General features: G+C 29.8%; 1 protein-coding gene across 6 annotated transcripts in view; it reads right to left on the reverse strand.

Annotated features, from left to right (window-relative positions):
• LOC143255803 (uncharacterized) overlaps positions 1-13,813 on the reverse strand; it is a 117,500-nt gene that overhangs the window by 80,039 nt on the left and 23,648 nt on the right. For 5 of the 6 annotated variants that reach the window (XR_013030850.1, XM_076512043.1, XM_076512042.1 and 2 more), the window contains 4 exons: positions 7,806-8,012; positions 6,883-6,955; positions 4,906-5,123; positions 527-703 (listed from right to left, as the gene is read on the reverse strand). Coding sequence is in view for 5 of the 6 variants with exons in the window: in XM_076512043.1 (XP_076368158.1) it covers positions 527-703; positions 4,906-5,123; positions 6,883-6,955; positions 7,806-8,012 (675 nt within the window). In the remaining variant the exon portion in view is untranslated. The remainder of the gene's footprint in view (positions 1-526; positions 704-4,905; positions 5,124-6,882; positions 6,956-7,805; positions 8,013-13,813) is intronic. The other variant, XM_076512046.1, reaches the window with a different exon arrangement.

Consider the following 13,813-nt stretch of genomic DNA (forward strand, 5'->3'; position numbering starts at 1 on the left):
AGTACGTTTTGCCCTGTTGACTTACTTTTAAATCAAAATAAGCCTATGCCTAGAACTAGTATGTTTTGTTTTCATTTGGATATTCATACAAAGTTACTTTTGAGTTATATATTCTAGCAGTCCATAATTTTGTACTCATAAGACTATATGGAAGGAAGATAATCAACATCACCCACTGCCAACCCTTGAATTACTTTTGTTCAACTGAATAGGAGGATATTTCCATCACCTTTATAACATACCCAATTGTCCAGTGTATAGAATGTGACTTTTCTGTGGTAATGGGACATGAATGATGGACACAAATAACTACAGTTTGAGATGCTAATTGCTGGATCCACTTGTCCTTAACACTAGCAACAGATATAAAAATTATCTATTCTATTGGTTATTTAAACTAAAACCTACAAAGCTTTCTCAAACCTTGTTGATGATTCCAATCCAACTTATCAATGATGATAAACAGAGTTAACATTTAGAACATATTAGGAAATATGAGATTACATTTTAAAAATAAAAAAATTACCATCTGTGAAATTGCTGGCATTAATCAATTCCAAATACAACCTCTTTGTAATCATTCTTCCCTTAAGCTTAGAGCAGCTATCCGTAGCATCATAGAAGGATTTTTTAAATTCATTTTCAATTTTCAAACATCCATTTATTAAAAATGAGAATTTTTCATCATCTCTGCAGAATGGAGCTGAAAAAGTAAACAAATAAAAACTATTATGTTTTTATACTCTCTGTTTAAATTCAATTTAAATGTGTCATAAAGGAAAACACATAAAATGAAAATACAATAATGGCAGTAGTTATGCCATAAAGGAAAACACACACAAAATGGAAATACAGTAATGGCAGTAGTTATGCCATAAAGGAAAACACACACAAAATGGAAATACAGTAATGGCAGTAGAATGTCCAATTCATTAAACAGTCTGAGGTTGTTTTATGAAATAAAAGCTATAACCTGAATATATAATATTACTTATTCCTAAAACAATAGAAAAAATAAACTAGATAAACCAGCAATTATGACATGCACTGCTTTCCAGTGGACTTACTTATCATATTTAACAGCTGTTAGCAGTTATTAAAAACAAATGTAAATTGCATTTAAATTATAAAAAGTGTTTGAACTGAATATTCAAATAGAGGGTAAGTTTACATTTTCAGAATTAAAATAAATTTCTGATAAGTACCTAACTCTGAAACACTAAACATTTTTTTGTTGACTTGTTTTCATATTTTCAACAATTACATAACTTCAAGTTCTGTATGTCCTCAACTTAATGCAAAGTATACCTCAACTAACACACAGTTATCTATTCTACCACCATTCTCCCTGTAACTTACTCTGTATATATAAGGAGAACCTAAATAAGCCCTGCTTTCCTGCCATAAGCCAGTTTTCTTATTTGTGGTTATGATAATATAATACATCATTCTTGGTTATAGGGTGTAGGGTGGAATTCATTTCAGATGTAAGTATCCGTTTGAAATTAATTTTATTCTAAAATTTTAAATTCATATTAAATATACTTTCCTTTTAAGTACTACAAGCCAGAATACCAATACTGAAATGGAGAAGCGATCCACAGATTGTCATGAGGAACAATGATCCACAAAGTAAAGCTCTGGAGCAGGAAGACTAGAAGAGTGGAAATTAGCGGTTACCAAACACTTAAGGTATCAATCATTAGATGATTCAGACACGTGCCTAAGCACCAAAGAGTGGAAAGATCACTCCTTGTAAAGAAGCTGATAGTCTTAAAAAAGTCTTACCACACTAGGAAGGTGACAAGCTCAAAGATAAACATGTTCAGAAAAGAAGCCAATAAACAGAGAAACTGTGGCAGAATAAAACTGTGAGAACAAGTACCTCCATAATTCATGATGTGAGCTATTAGTATAACACTGTCTACATGAACGAACATAGATTAGTGGTGCAGATTGGGCACAAACTCCAGACAAGTACATTTATCAGCCTAAAGTTCAAACATGTTGATGTAAACTGTTGCATTCAGAAGAGTACAAGCTGGAATGATGCTTATTTCCTAACACAGTACCTCAATTGAGATGCTGAAATCTGTGAAAAAAAAAGTCTGAAGTATGAGGAATATAAAGATCTTTATGATTAAACTACCAGTTCAACTAAAACTGGAAAGACACAATAGTTATGGGAGAAATAGAAATACTATGCTATTTGAAAGCAAGTCTGAAGTCAGATGCTCTGAAAAGTAAGGTCCTATTGAATGTGCCCTCAGAAGGCAGAAATGATGCTTTTGGTGAGAGATGCAAGGGACCCTAAAGCTTCTAAAACTACAGAAAATAGGCAAAGCATTCCTTGGACTATGTAGACTTAACACCTCAGGTGTACCTAATATTGTGTTGGTACTAAGTGGCAAATGGAATTAAGGATAATTCAACTTGGAAATAAAGCTAACCTTGTGGTCAAGTGAGTGTATGTAAGATACTGAATGGATGAAAGGATTACAATAAGCCAATCACCAATATAAAGGTCAATGTTAAGTAAATGATGAACATCAACAAAAACAGAATATTTAATGAAACATGTACTAAGTTAAAGGGAAGGGCAGTGTAATGATAAACTACTTTTCACTAGCAAAAGATGATATGGTAGTAGATGAATAGAAATATTAAGAAATCATCTAGTATACCTACCATTGCCATTCAAAGGGCAAAATGAAGAAACTTGCATAAAAACATATTTTTATTTCATTTGAAAATGAGGTGTTTCTAGTAAAAGCTGGGACAGGTCTACATAAGGGCTTCAACCTCCCTAATTTATTCACAACAAGGAGGTTGGAGTGAAAACCTTAAGAACCAATTTTGAAAAATGATTTCAAATTCTCCTTTTCAAGGATATTTTAGATCTCCTGATCAAGAATTTGTAAATGACTGGATTGGAAGGAACAGGAAAGACGTTAAGATCAGACTGAAAAACCACTTACTATTTAATAATTATTCTAAAAAAAAAAAAAAAAAAAAAGTCAAAATGAGATAAACCAATCACATGAGAGCAAAAAAGTAACTTCAGGTAAAAGTAGAAGACCATATGGGCCACCTCCCCCCCAAAAAAAAATTTAAAAACTGAGAGTTAAAAGTAGAGAAATAAACAGAGTAGAGGAAGATGATCCTGCTGAAAGGTAATAAGCATTTTGCTGATTTATGAAAGCTACAGCAATAAACAAAAAGTCTGAAGGTGTAAAATATAATAAAGATTCAAAAATTGAATTACCAAACATGAATTTAGTATCTTCATACATAAAATAATGATTTTAAGATTTAGAATTGGACATATATGAGAGAATAATAATCAGATCAGCATCACCTTCTTCATAGTTACGACTAGTTGACAAATTCTGCTCTTCACAAAGTGAAGTTGAATAGGCCTATAAAGACAAATTCCTATTTTGCTTTGTTTCATTTTACACTGTCATTGGCAAAAAAAAAGTCAGCCTTCTGCAACTGAGCATTGATATGAATGTAAAGCTCACCAGGGACACTAGTAGATAATACAGAATAAGCATCGAATAAGGTTGATCAATAAATGTTGAAGATAGAGTCATAAGATTTTTCTATGTGCTAGAAACAGATCATGTGAGTAGCATATTAAAAAAAAAGTGGCAAAAGTTTGTATATTGTTAGAAATATGTGCATCTGTAGTTACAGTGGCTTCAGAATTCACAGTGAGAAAAGTTAAAAACATGATTTCCAACATATAAATCTGGCTCATGAAAGATAACAGGATTTACATATGCACAATAAGTTATATGGAGAATACTGGTTAAGTTGATGTACACTCTGCGCTGATATCTATAGCAAGGTTGTAGACAAAATGAAAGCAACTCTGGATGAAAATGTTTTAGTATTTAGGGTAAGTCCAACTGATGTCAATTAAGTTTAAAAACTTAAAATTATATTTATCTTAACCAATTCATAATGGATTAACTCTTACAAAATCAACTAAGTCACATGAGGAGTTTCCAAATACATTTATTCTTCCTCCCCATATAAAATAATAATATAACAGTGTAAGTAAACACACTCAAAAATATATTAAGAATGTATTATTACTTCAGATGTTTATAAGATTTCTCTTACATTGCACATTACATCATTTTATGTATTCTACATTACAACAATATTAACTAAGGTTTTGCAGACATTTATGAAGTTGTTATAAAAAATTAGGTAAACTATAGACTCTTTTTTTGCATTCCACATTTTCAGATTCAAACACAGAATTTCAGATCTATCTTATATCTCCTAAAGCTAATGCCTCAGAAGCTTTTCAAACAATACCATAACTCATCAGTTAGACTGGACAATTAAAGACCATAACTCTATGAGACTATAAATACATACACACACACGAAATTATTTTATGTTTTTATTATACATTATTTTGTTGAACATCTAGAATATTTAATAACAGACATTATAAAGTATGAAAAATTGTAATAGGTGTTAAAAAACTATTTAAATATGACTGTTTCACTTTACACTTTTTTTAAGATCATACACCTAATTTTTATAGCACAAAATTCTGACAAACTGTTAATATTAAAAGAAATTATTGAAGGAAAAATAGTTTAGCCATAAATTTCAAGAGCATTTCTAGGATGAATTTCTGTTCATGGTAGTGTATAGTCACATATACAGCACAGTTTATATATTCTTTCTTAGCAAGTGCTCTTGAAAAAAAATAATTCTAAGGGAAATGTTAGACATCTCAACCTTCATTAATCAGATTAGCAAAATTGTGACCACTATCATTACTAACTTAATAGTGATACATTTACATCAATTTGTTCTTATTTATAATATCATTGAAGAATAGAGTAATAAAAAGAATTACAAAAGATAATCACATACTGTCATACAACTTTTCAACATCCCAGAATGTCTGACTGACACAGACAAATGGTAATTTTGTGTTTTTGTGGCACCTGTATGTTAACATTGTTCTGTTATGCACTCTGAGAGCTACACAGTCATAAACAGGTTCTCTTTCATCATCCCAATTAGCCTCATCTTCAAAGAATGTCCAACTTGATGATGAGATTCCATAGCGGTTGTCATATTTATCACTTCTGAAAAAAAATAAAGAAAATGTATATATTCACAAGTTATCTGGTAGATTTTAACAGTAGTTGTTGCTTGTCACAATTATATCAAAAATTGACTGACAGACAAATGCCAACTATATGTTACTGTAATAAGCATAACAATGACCTGTGCATTTTTTAAAGTTCATGTCAAAACAGAAATGGCAAAATACATTAAAGTTTTCATAATTCACAACTAATATATTTTCATTTGTATGTGTGAACAATCCTAAAAAATATTAAATACTATTATTTGATTAGTAAATTGGTTACTACAAATGCAGTCTACTGGACACATCAGTACATCATATACAGTTAGTTATCATAAAATCAGATTTATTGTGCAAGTATACACAAATTAAATTTCTTGCATTAAAAAAAAATATAATAGAAAAATAAACACTGAAAAATTATTGACTAGTTATTAGAAAAACAGATAATTTTTGCCAGAAATCATTGTCAGTAACTGTTTTATTCTAACTCCCTCTTTTGTTTTTCAATCAATTAGCACTTTCATATACATCTGCAAGCTTTTTTGTAAATCTTAAACTTCAACATTTAATCGAAAAGTCTGATCTCATTTTTAGAACCAATAGTAATTAAGTAAGATTCAGAAGGTATTTAATTTTAAAAATACAACAGCTCATTATAACTTGATCATGTCAATAAAATGTAAGATGTATGCAATGCAGAAAATCTGCTTAAATTACTAGCAAAAACTTTTGACACTGACAAAGACTTAGGTTGCTTGAACAACTTTGTTGCTCTTAATCTGCAAGTAAATGAAATTTTGTGTCACAAGATACATCCACATAAATTTTATACATTTGGACAAATTGTTTGTAATTAGGCTTAAATTACTCACCTTGTTTTCACTGGTTTGCAAAAAAAACTGTAAAATGAAAAGTTCTACTGAAACATATGTATGCATGGCAATGGCCTTGACAACTAAGTAGCATTGATGCAATTTGTTTATGATTTTTCAAAGCAACATTTAAAGTGTTTCATATCACTGATGCATCCTTGGCCATTAAAGTCAAATAATTTATGCTAGTGGTAGAATAAAACTTTTTTGATAGTAAATTCACATTGTACAATTAACACTTAACTGAAATGTTTCAATGTTACTAACATTTCTCTTGGGTAATAGTAATATCAATGTGTTCAGTATAGTTTATTATAACATTGGTATTTTCAACACTTGCAATCTTAACACATGTATATTGAGCAAGATGAGTACTTCACATACTAAGATCATTTTAAGCTTTTGCAAAGTATGCTTTAAACATATATATTTTATGTCTTTCATGTAGAAAAAAATTGATTAATCCCAAGTAATTTAAAAGCAATCTCTTAGGAACAAACGTAATAGTATATTTCTATTTCTCACTTTCTCTATGGTAATATTATTATAAATAGATGTGTATGCCACTTCATAAATTTGTAGTGTATACGTATACGTGTATATATAAGCCTTCAAATTTGTGATAACTATCAAAAAGTAAGTGATCACTAACAAACACAAGAAATACTATATGTTATGTTAATATTACATAAGAATATTTGGTAAAACATCAACATTTTTAGTAGTTTCTCAGTGTGTACAGTAATGTAGTGTATGATAATAATTTCCTAAATAGTTAAAACAGTGAAAACAATGTCAAATAAACTGTTAAACATGATTTTACCTAAACAATTTCATGCATTTATAGCTCACTGGTTAAGATATTGGTAAATAACTTGCCTAGGGGTTGGTAACCACTGGTAAATCTCTGCTTTCTTTTGTACATTTATCCATACTTTGTCTGGCTTGCTATCTACAGATTATAAAAACCAAACTGTGTATGTATATATTTACAAAGATAGATAATATCTACATTATAAAATACAATACTCAAGTCCTATGATGTATACATTTTGTGGCATAAATTATTCAATAAAGTAAGACGAATCAATTTTCTGATAGTTGATATTTAAAGAAACATTGAAAACATAATTTACTTTCTTATAAAAAGTTTCTAACATTTAAAGCAGTGAATGAAAAAAATTCAATCAATAACTAATGTTTTCAAGAAGTTTCTTAACAGAAGTAGCATTTGGCTACATCTATATAAAGTTCTCCTAGCAGAAACAGTCTTTTGCATGTGCTCAAGGCATACTTATTATAATTATTAAAATATAAAAATACAGGAAGGACTGAAAAATATAGGGACTGTAATATATATGAATGGAGGGAAGGCTATTCTGACATTTAATGCATGCCAATTAACTTTCAGACTTTGGAACAAGCATGACCATGTGATGTCTTCAACATCAAAATAGACAGAATATAGGAGGAAAACAGATTATGAAATATTAATAATGGGAAGACAGGTATGTCAGAGAAAATAAGAAGAAATTAAGAGAGAATGCTATTAGTGATGAGACAAAATTTCATACTAGAAGTGACTAAAGTCAATTCAACTAAATATACTAACTAACTAGCTTGAAAATTAAGCCTCTTAGGGCAGTGGTGAGCTGCAAGATGATAATTATTCAACCTTCATTTTAAAATGCATGTTAAATTATAAGCCAATCAACATTACTAATATACTTTTAAAGGTACATAAATGTAACAATGATAAATGAGGATAACTGTAACCATAATGCTGAGAAAACAATAGTTACCATGGTTAAGTAGAAATGTCTGAAAATTTGTATTGAAAATAATATAAGATGAATATGGAAGAAAACTGTTATAACTTTCACATTCAGTGTGAGCATCAAACCATGTTGCATGGCCACTGCCCATTCGTATACAATGAGGTATGTGGTTTTTCTCAGCTTGATCTAGGGGCTCAAAACCAAGTGGACATCTTGATCCATATAAGACACCTATGTAACAATCAATTAAATAATTATAATTAAAAGAAAATACTAATTATATCTGAACTATAAAAAATTTCATGCAGTTCTATAAGGATATTTTATAAAAACTTCCATATCTGTATTTCAATAAACATAATAAAAACAACCAGTCCATTTTATATATATATGTACATAATAAATTTATACAGGATTCAGTAATCCTATGACACATAAACTAAAAACATAATAGCAATAATAATAAGTACATAATATAAACAATACCATCTTTCACTGCATTTTCAAAATTAACTTGTAGTATGGTATTTTTGTTATTTTTTTTACTCACCACAATTAGTCCACATTTATATATATCTTTTGAAGAATATGTAGAAATCATGCTACCTGTACTAAGTGGCTTAATCATAATACAACCACAAAGAAATCACTCAAAGATTGATTCAGACTTAGATTAATAGAAATTGGATTTCAGTATCTGTGGTGAGCAGACCACAGATAGCCCATTGTGTAGCTTTATGCTTAACTTTAAACACAGATTGATCTTTTATATTTGTATGAGTGCATGATGCTTCTTTTGTACTCTTCCAGTTATACCATCACATTTTCAATAACACTTTTTGTCTAGCTGTTATGCTAGAATGTGATTTTACTGTCTGTTACAACCACACAATAAGTTCAATTTTGCAGCATTATCAGCAAAAGACTAAAACTGTTTTTAATCATTAACACTAATACAACATTATTCTCATCATATATTTACATATATCTTCTTCCCAAATAGTTCTTAAAGGTAATTTTTGACTTCTTTTTTGTTACTTTCACATTTAATTATTAAAAGCATATAATATAATATAATTGTACTGATAAAGGTAAACTTATATGTTCACTTCCTGGTTTAAGCTTTCCTGTATGAAAGGTGCAACAATACTAACCAATGCTATGGGCATATTTTAAGATATGTGTAATTAGTTGTTTGATATGGAAGCACAAAACAATGAGACAGCACGTGTGGTTTTTAGCATTTTTCTTAGTACATAATCTAAATGTGTTTGTATGTGTGGAGGACTATAACTGATGTTTTATTTAAAAAGCATTTAAAGGAAATTAATCCTTATCCTTTGACTTTTGTCTGCCTAATCAGTATTATTAATGGAATTGTATGATATGTTGTGTTTAACAACTAAATAGATTAAGTGTTGTTAAGTTTTGCATGTGTGCATGTACTTCAGTATCTCTTACATTTAATTATATTCTGATCTTGTTCTTATAAAGGTTGGATCATTATCTAATGTGCATTACATGTATCCAAAATTATTTGAAGTAGATGAGAAACAAAATTTGATTTAATTTAAATAATGTAAAATGAAGCAATGCTTGAATTATTTACTGTTTACATATCAAGTACTTATATCTATTAATATTATGTTTATATAACATTAAAACTGAGGGTTCACAACCTCTGTGTGTTGGAATCAAATTCCTAATTTTAACATTGTAAATTCAAAGACTTATTGCTGTCCCACAAAGGAACAGCTCACAGCCTAATGTTTAATAATAAGTTACATTTTTAATCACCTGCTGTCTGTGAACCCTACAGCACGTGAATATACACATTCACTAAAAGCACTGACTTCAATTTTGCAATTAAACTAATTTGTAAGAATATGTGGTGCCTAAAACAAAGCCTTTGATTTACGGCATATTTCAGTTAGTTATAACGTGAAGTTTCATATTTCATGAATATAACACAGTAGTATTAAATTGCATTCGTACATAAATAAAAGGTATAGTTTAAGCAGACTAACACACCCACACGTTGCAAAAAAAAAAGATAAAATGTATTACTCCATTGTATCTCATGAAGGAACCTCCTGAAGAATGTTGGTACGATAATTCCTGAGGTTGTGAATATAAAAAGAGTTGCCTTCACATGCTTCTAGCTGCTAAAGCATAAAGCAAAGTGGAAGACCAGGTCAACATAAAAAACTGTAAAAGCATGATCTAAGATAAAGTAAATGGATGAAGCATAGGCAATTAACTCTATGAGCATGGGTGAGGTCAAAGTGTACATGCCCCAGCCTTTTACAGTGCAATTCAACATAGTATTATGCATTTGATATCAGTTATTAACATTTTGTATTTGTAAATACAAATTGCAAAATTTATGATGGACAAAAGTATGTTCATTCTATACATGAATATCACCTAACACCTCAAATTCTCAGAGTTTGAAAAGCTGCAGTAACACATCTGAGTTTTCGTGTACAACAGTTTTGGGATGTTGACTGAAAACTTATCACATTTTATGAAGATACAATTGATAAATTGACAATTATATCAGTTTTACTTCTCCAACAAGGGGACAGTTCAATAAGTGATAGATAACACAAACTGATTATTTACATACACAAATAATATAACTGTTTAGCCAGATGTGAATAGAAGTGAAGGATCTGATTAAAATATTAAAAATTTGTAATACAAAGTTAACTGTATTACTGGCCTGTAGAGTATCATATTTATTAATACTGGTGTTAAAATGTTTTCTTTTTAACATTGAAATATTTGGTAGGAAATAAATTTTTATGGCATATTAAGTGTAACTGAAAGAATCCTACCACAATTAAGAGAAAACATAAACACCTGTTGTTTTTCAGTAAAATTAGTGAAAGATATTTCAAATGGATTGTACCAAAATATTTTTCAGCAGATGCAATTATCAGTTGTATATAAAATTAAAAAACACTGCCTTAAATATCATAACAAATATAAACATGTGACACTGGTATTTTAGTTGGTTTTAATATAACATTTTCTAACATAAAGACCAATATATCTAGTAAATTATACAATTTTTAAAATATTTTCTTCATTGCTTCAGTATAAGATGAATGGATAAGCAGAAGAGGTAGAAAGCAATATTCATGTGGAAATTTCATATCACTGTTTAATGGTTCCCCCAACCCATTAGTTCAACTTATTCATCAAAAGGGAAACTGGTAACCCCCTATGAGTTGGCACCCAGTGCAAATACACCACTCATAATATCCACAGTATGACCCTGCCATATGGTGAAATTTTGTAAATCACACATCAGCTAGTAATAAGCTTGTAAAAAAGGTCCAAAGGAAAGACACTGTAAATTTTAGTGAATTCTAATGGTCAAAGGTAAAGACTGGTATCATCTAACCTGAGTAAGCTAAGTGCAGTTATGTGCGACTATGTTTGATTATGCAGCAGACAAATGGAAAATGATATTCAAGTGTAAGCTGTTTAAAGAAAGAGGAATCCAGAAAAAAGAAATAATATGTTGTTCCATAGGAATAAGTACACATACTGTCTTTGTCTTGAGTGTGGTATTAATAAAGATTGTTTATTTCATATTTAATTTTGTGTCCAGTCTCTTATTTTGTTTATTTTAATGCCTAAAATATTTCTCATTATTTCATAATAAATATCCTAAGTAAACCTCCTGTTATTAAATGGGCCTATTTCATGTCTTTTTGATTTATTGAATTTTATGTGGTCCACTTCACCCAAGTGAATACTTAATTTTACTTATTTTTTGAGAATTTCACTCCTGTTCCTATATATATATGTACACATACCACGCTTGTAAGATAGGAAAGGTTGACTTTGGTTTAGACAAGTAGTAAAATGTAATATGACTCATAAAGTCAAACATAAACCAATTCATCCCCACCAGTGATGGACCTTTAATTTTGTGCTTGTTTGAATTAAGTCCTTTATTTTGAAGTGAATCTCTTACTGCACTTTAGTAAAACTTTGAATTGAAATGTTTCAACCCTTATATATATCATGATAAATACTTATATAAATGTATATGGAAGTTGATATAATATTAAAGAACAAAGGGACCTTTTGGTCTAGCTAGACCATCCTATCTACTAAATTAAACTACACATTCAAATTAACTACATATACCATACCCGTAGGCAATCCATTCCAAAATACAAACACCCAATTACAAAAATAAAGCAGTTGCAGCTTAAAATGACTCCCACCCTGCCAATATTTATATTTATGTCCCCTAGTATTACTATTCTCACCAATAAGCATAATAAACAGATGAGGCTACACCTATCAGTTCCTTTTGCAATCTTAAACATCTTAATCACATTCTCTCTAATTCTTTGTTGTTGTTTTTTTTTTAAATCATGTTCAGAGATCTTAACCTATCATAACGTAACAGCCTTTATATCATTGGTATTGCCTTAGTAGCCCTTCTCTGAACCGTTTTCAACAATGCAATATCTCTTCTAAGATAATAAACTAAAGACTAAATACAGTATTCCAAGTATTGCTAACCAACCACAATAACATTATAACCTCTTTCAATATTTCTGTATATATAACTTAAACTCCTATTTGTCCTGCTTTGACAACAACACATTTCTTGGATAGCTTAAGAGACTGATGAACTAGAACACCAAGACGTTTTTTCTGCCATAAAAATATTAAAGTTATTCCCATCAAAATAATATTCATAATTCATATTATGATATCACACATGTATTACCTTAAATCTATTATATTTAAAAGCCATCTGTCATTCATTTTCTCAATGCACTAAATGATCTAAATTCTTTTGTAGAACAGCAGCATCCTCTTTACAGTTTACAGCCAACAGCATAAAAAAATTTAAAGCAAACAGCAAATCTGAATAATTTGTTGACCATCAAATGTCATCTATGATGCTGGTAGAATAAAAAAAAAACGCCCTAACACTGAGCCCTTGGACACTCCACTTGTGATATTAATCCAGTTTCACTGAACTCCATTTATAACAATCTTCTGCTTTCTTCTATTCAACCAGTTTTCTATTTAATGAGCCAACTTATTTTCCAAACCTACAGAGATAACATTTTAACAAGACTTTTAAGTGGCACCTTGTTAAATGCTTTCTGAAAATCTAAATCCTCATCTTTGAAAATTATAATGCCTTCAAATAACGTCAAAAGATTATGAAAGCATGATTTTTCCATAACAAAACTATGCCAACTATCCAACAAAATTTTAAATTTTGTTAAGTGACTTTGCAAACATCTTTTATCAAACTTTCAAAAACATTTCCCATCATCGATGTAAGACTAACAGGCCTATAATTACTAGGACAATTTTATCACATCCTTGAAAAGCAGGGTAACACTAGCCAACTAATGATATTCTGGCACTTGCTCACTATTCAAGAACTTTGAAAAAGTAGTAACAAGTGTCTCATATATCCAATTCTTGACCTCTTTCAAAATCCTTGGGTATATAAAGTTTTACCTAAGACCCCTGTGATTCTTCAAACTTCCCAAGTTTTTTCTTAGCAAGCTCAGAACGAATATAATTATCTTTTCAATTAAGTTTCCATCTAGCAAATGTTCACAATAAGGTAAATCACTTACATCTTCATTAGTAACATAGCTGAAGAAAATCAGATATTAATAACTAAGTCATCCAATAACCATCAGATATTAGCCTTTTTGTATCATCTCTCAGAAGCCCTCACTCCCATCCTGAAATTTTACTTAATGTCCTTTTAATGTATCTGAAGAAATCATTACTATCGATTTTTACATTTAGCCAACTTTTTTATGATTGCCAAATTTCCTATTTGACTAACTCTCTTAGTCTTTTACAATTTTATAATGAGTAAAATTATCTGTTATACTGTAATGATTCTTTACTTAGATTAAAAAAGAAAGAAACAAACCTGACAGCAACTGAGCTTCAATTTTCTGACTCAACAATATAAATTTATTGAGATCAAATGACAAGCTGATTTATATTTAATCATAGTA

This window comes from Tachypleus tridentatus, chromosome 7 (assembly GCF_004210375.1).
Source record: "Tachypleus tridentatus isolate NWPU-2018 chromosome 7, ASM421037v1, whole genome shotgun sequence".
NCBI classification, from domain to species: domain Eukaryota; kingdom Metazoa; phylum Arthropoda; class Merostomata; order Xiphosura; family Limulidae; genus Tachypleus; species Tachypleus tridentatus.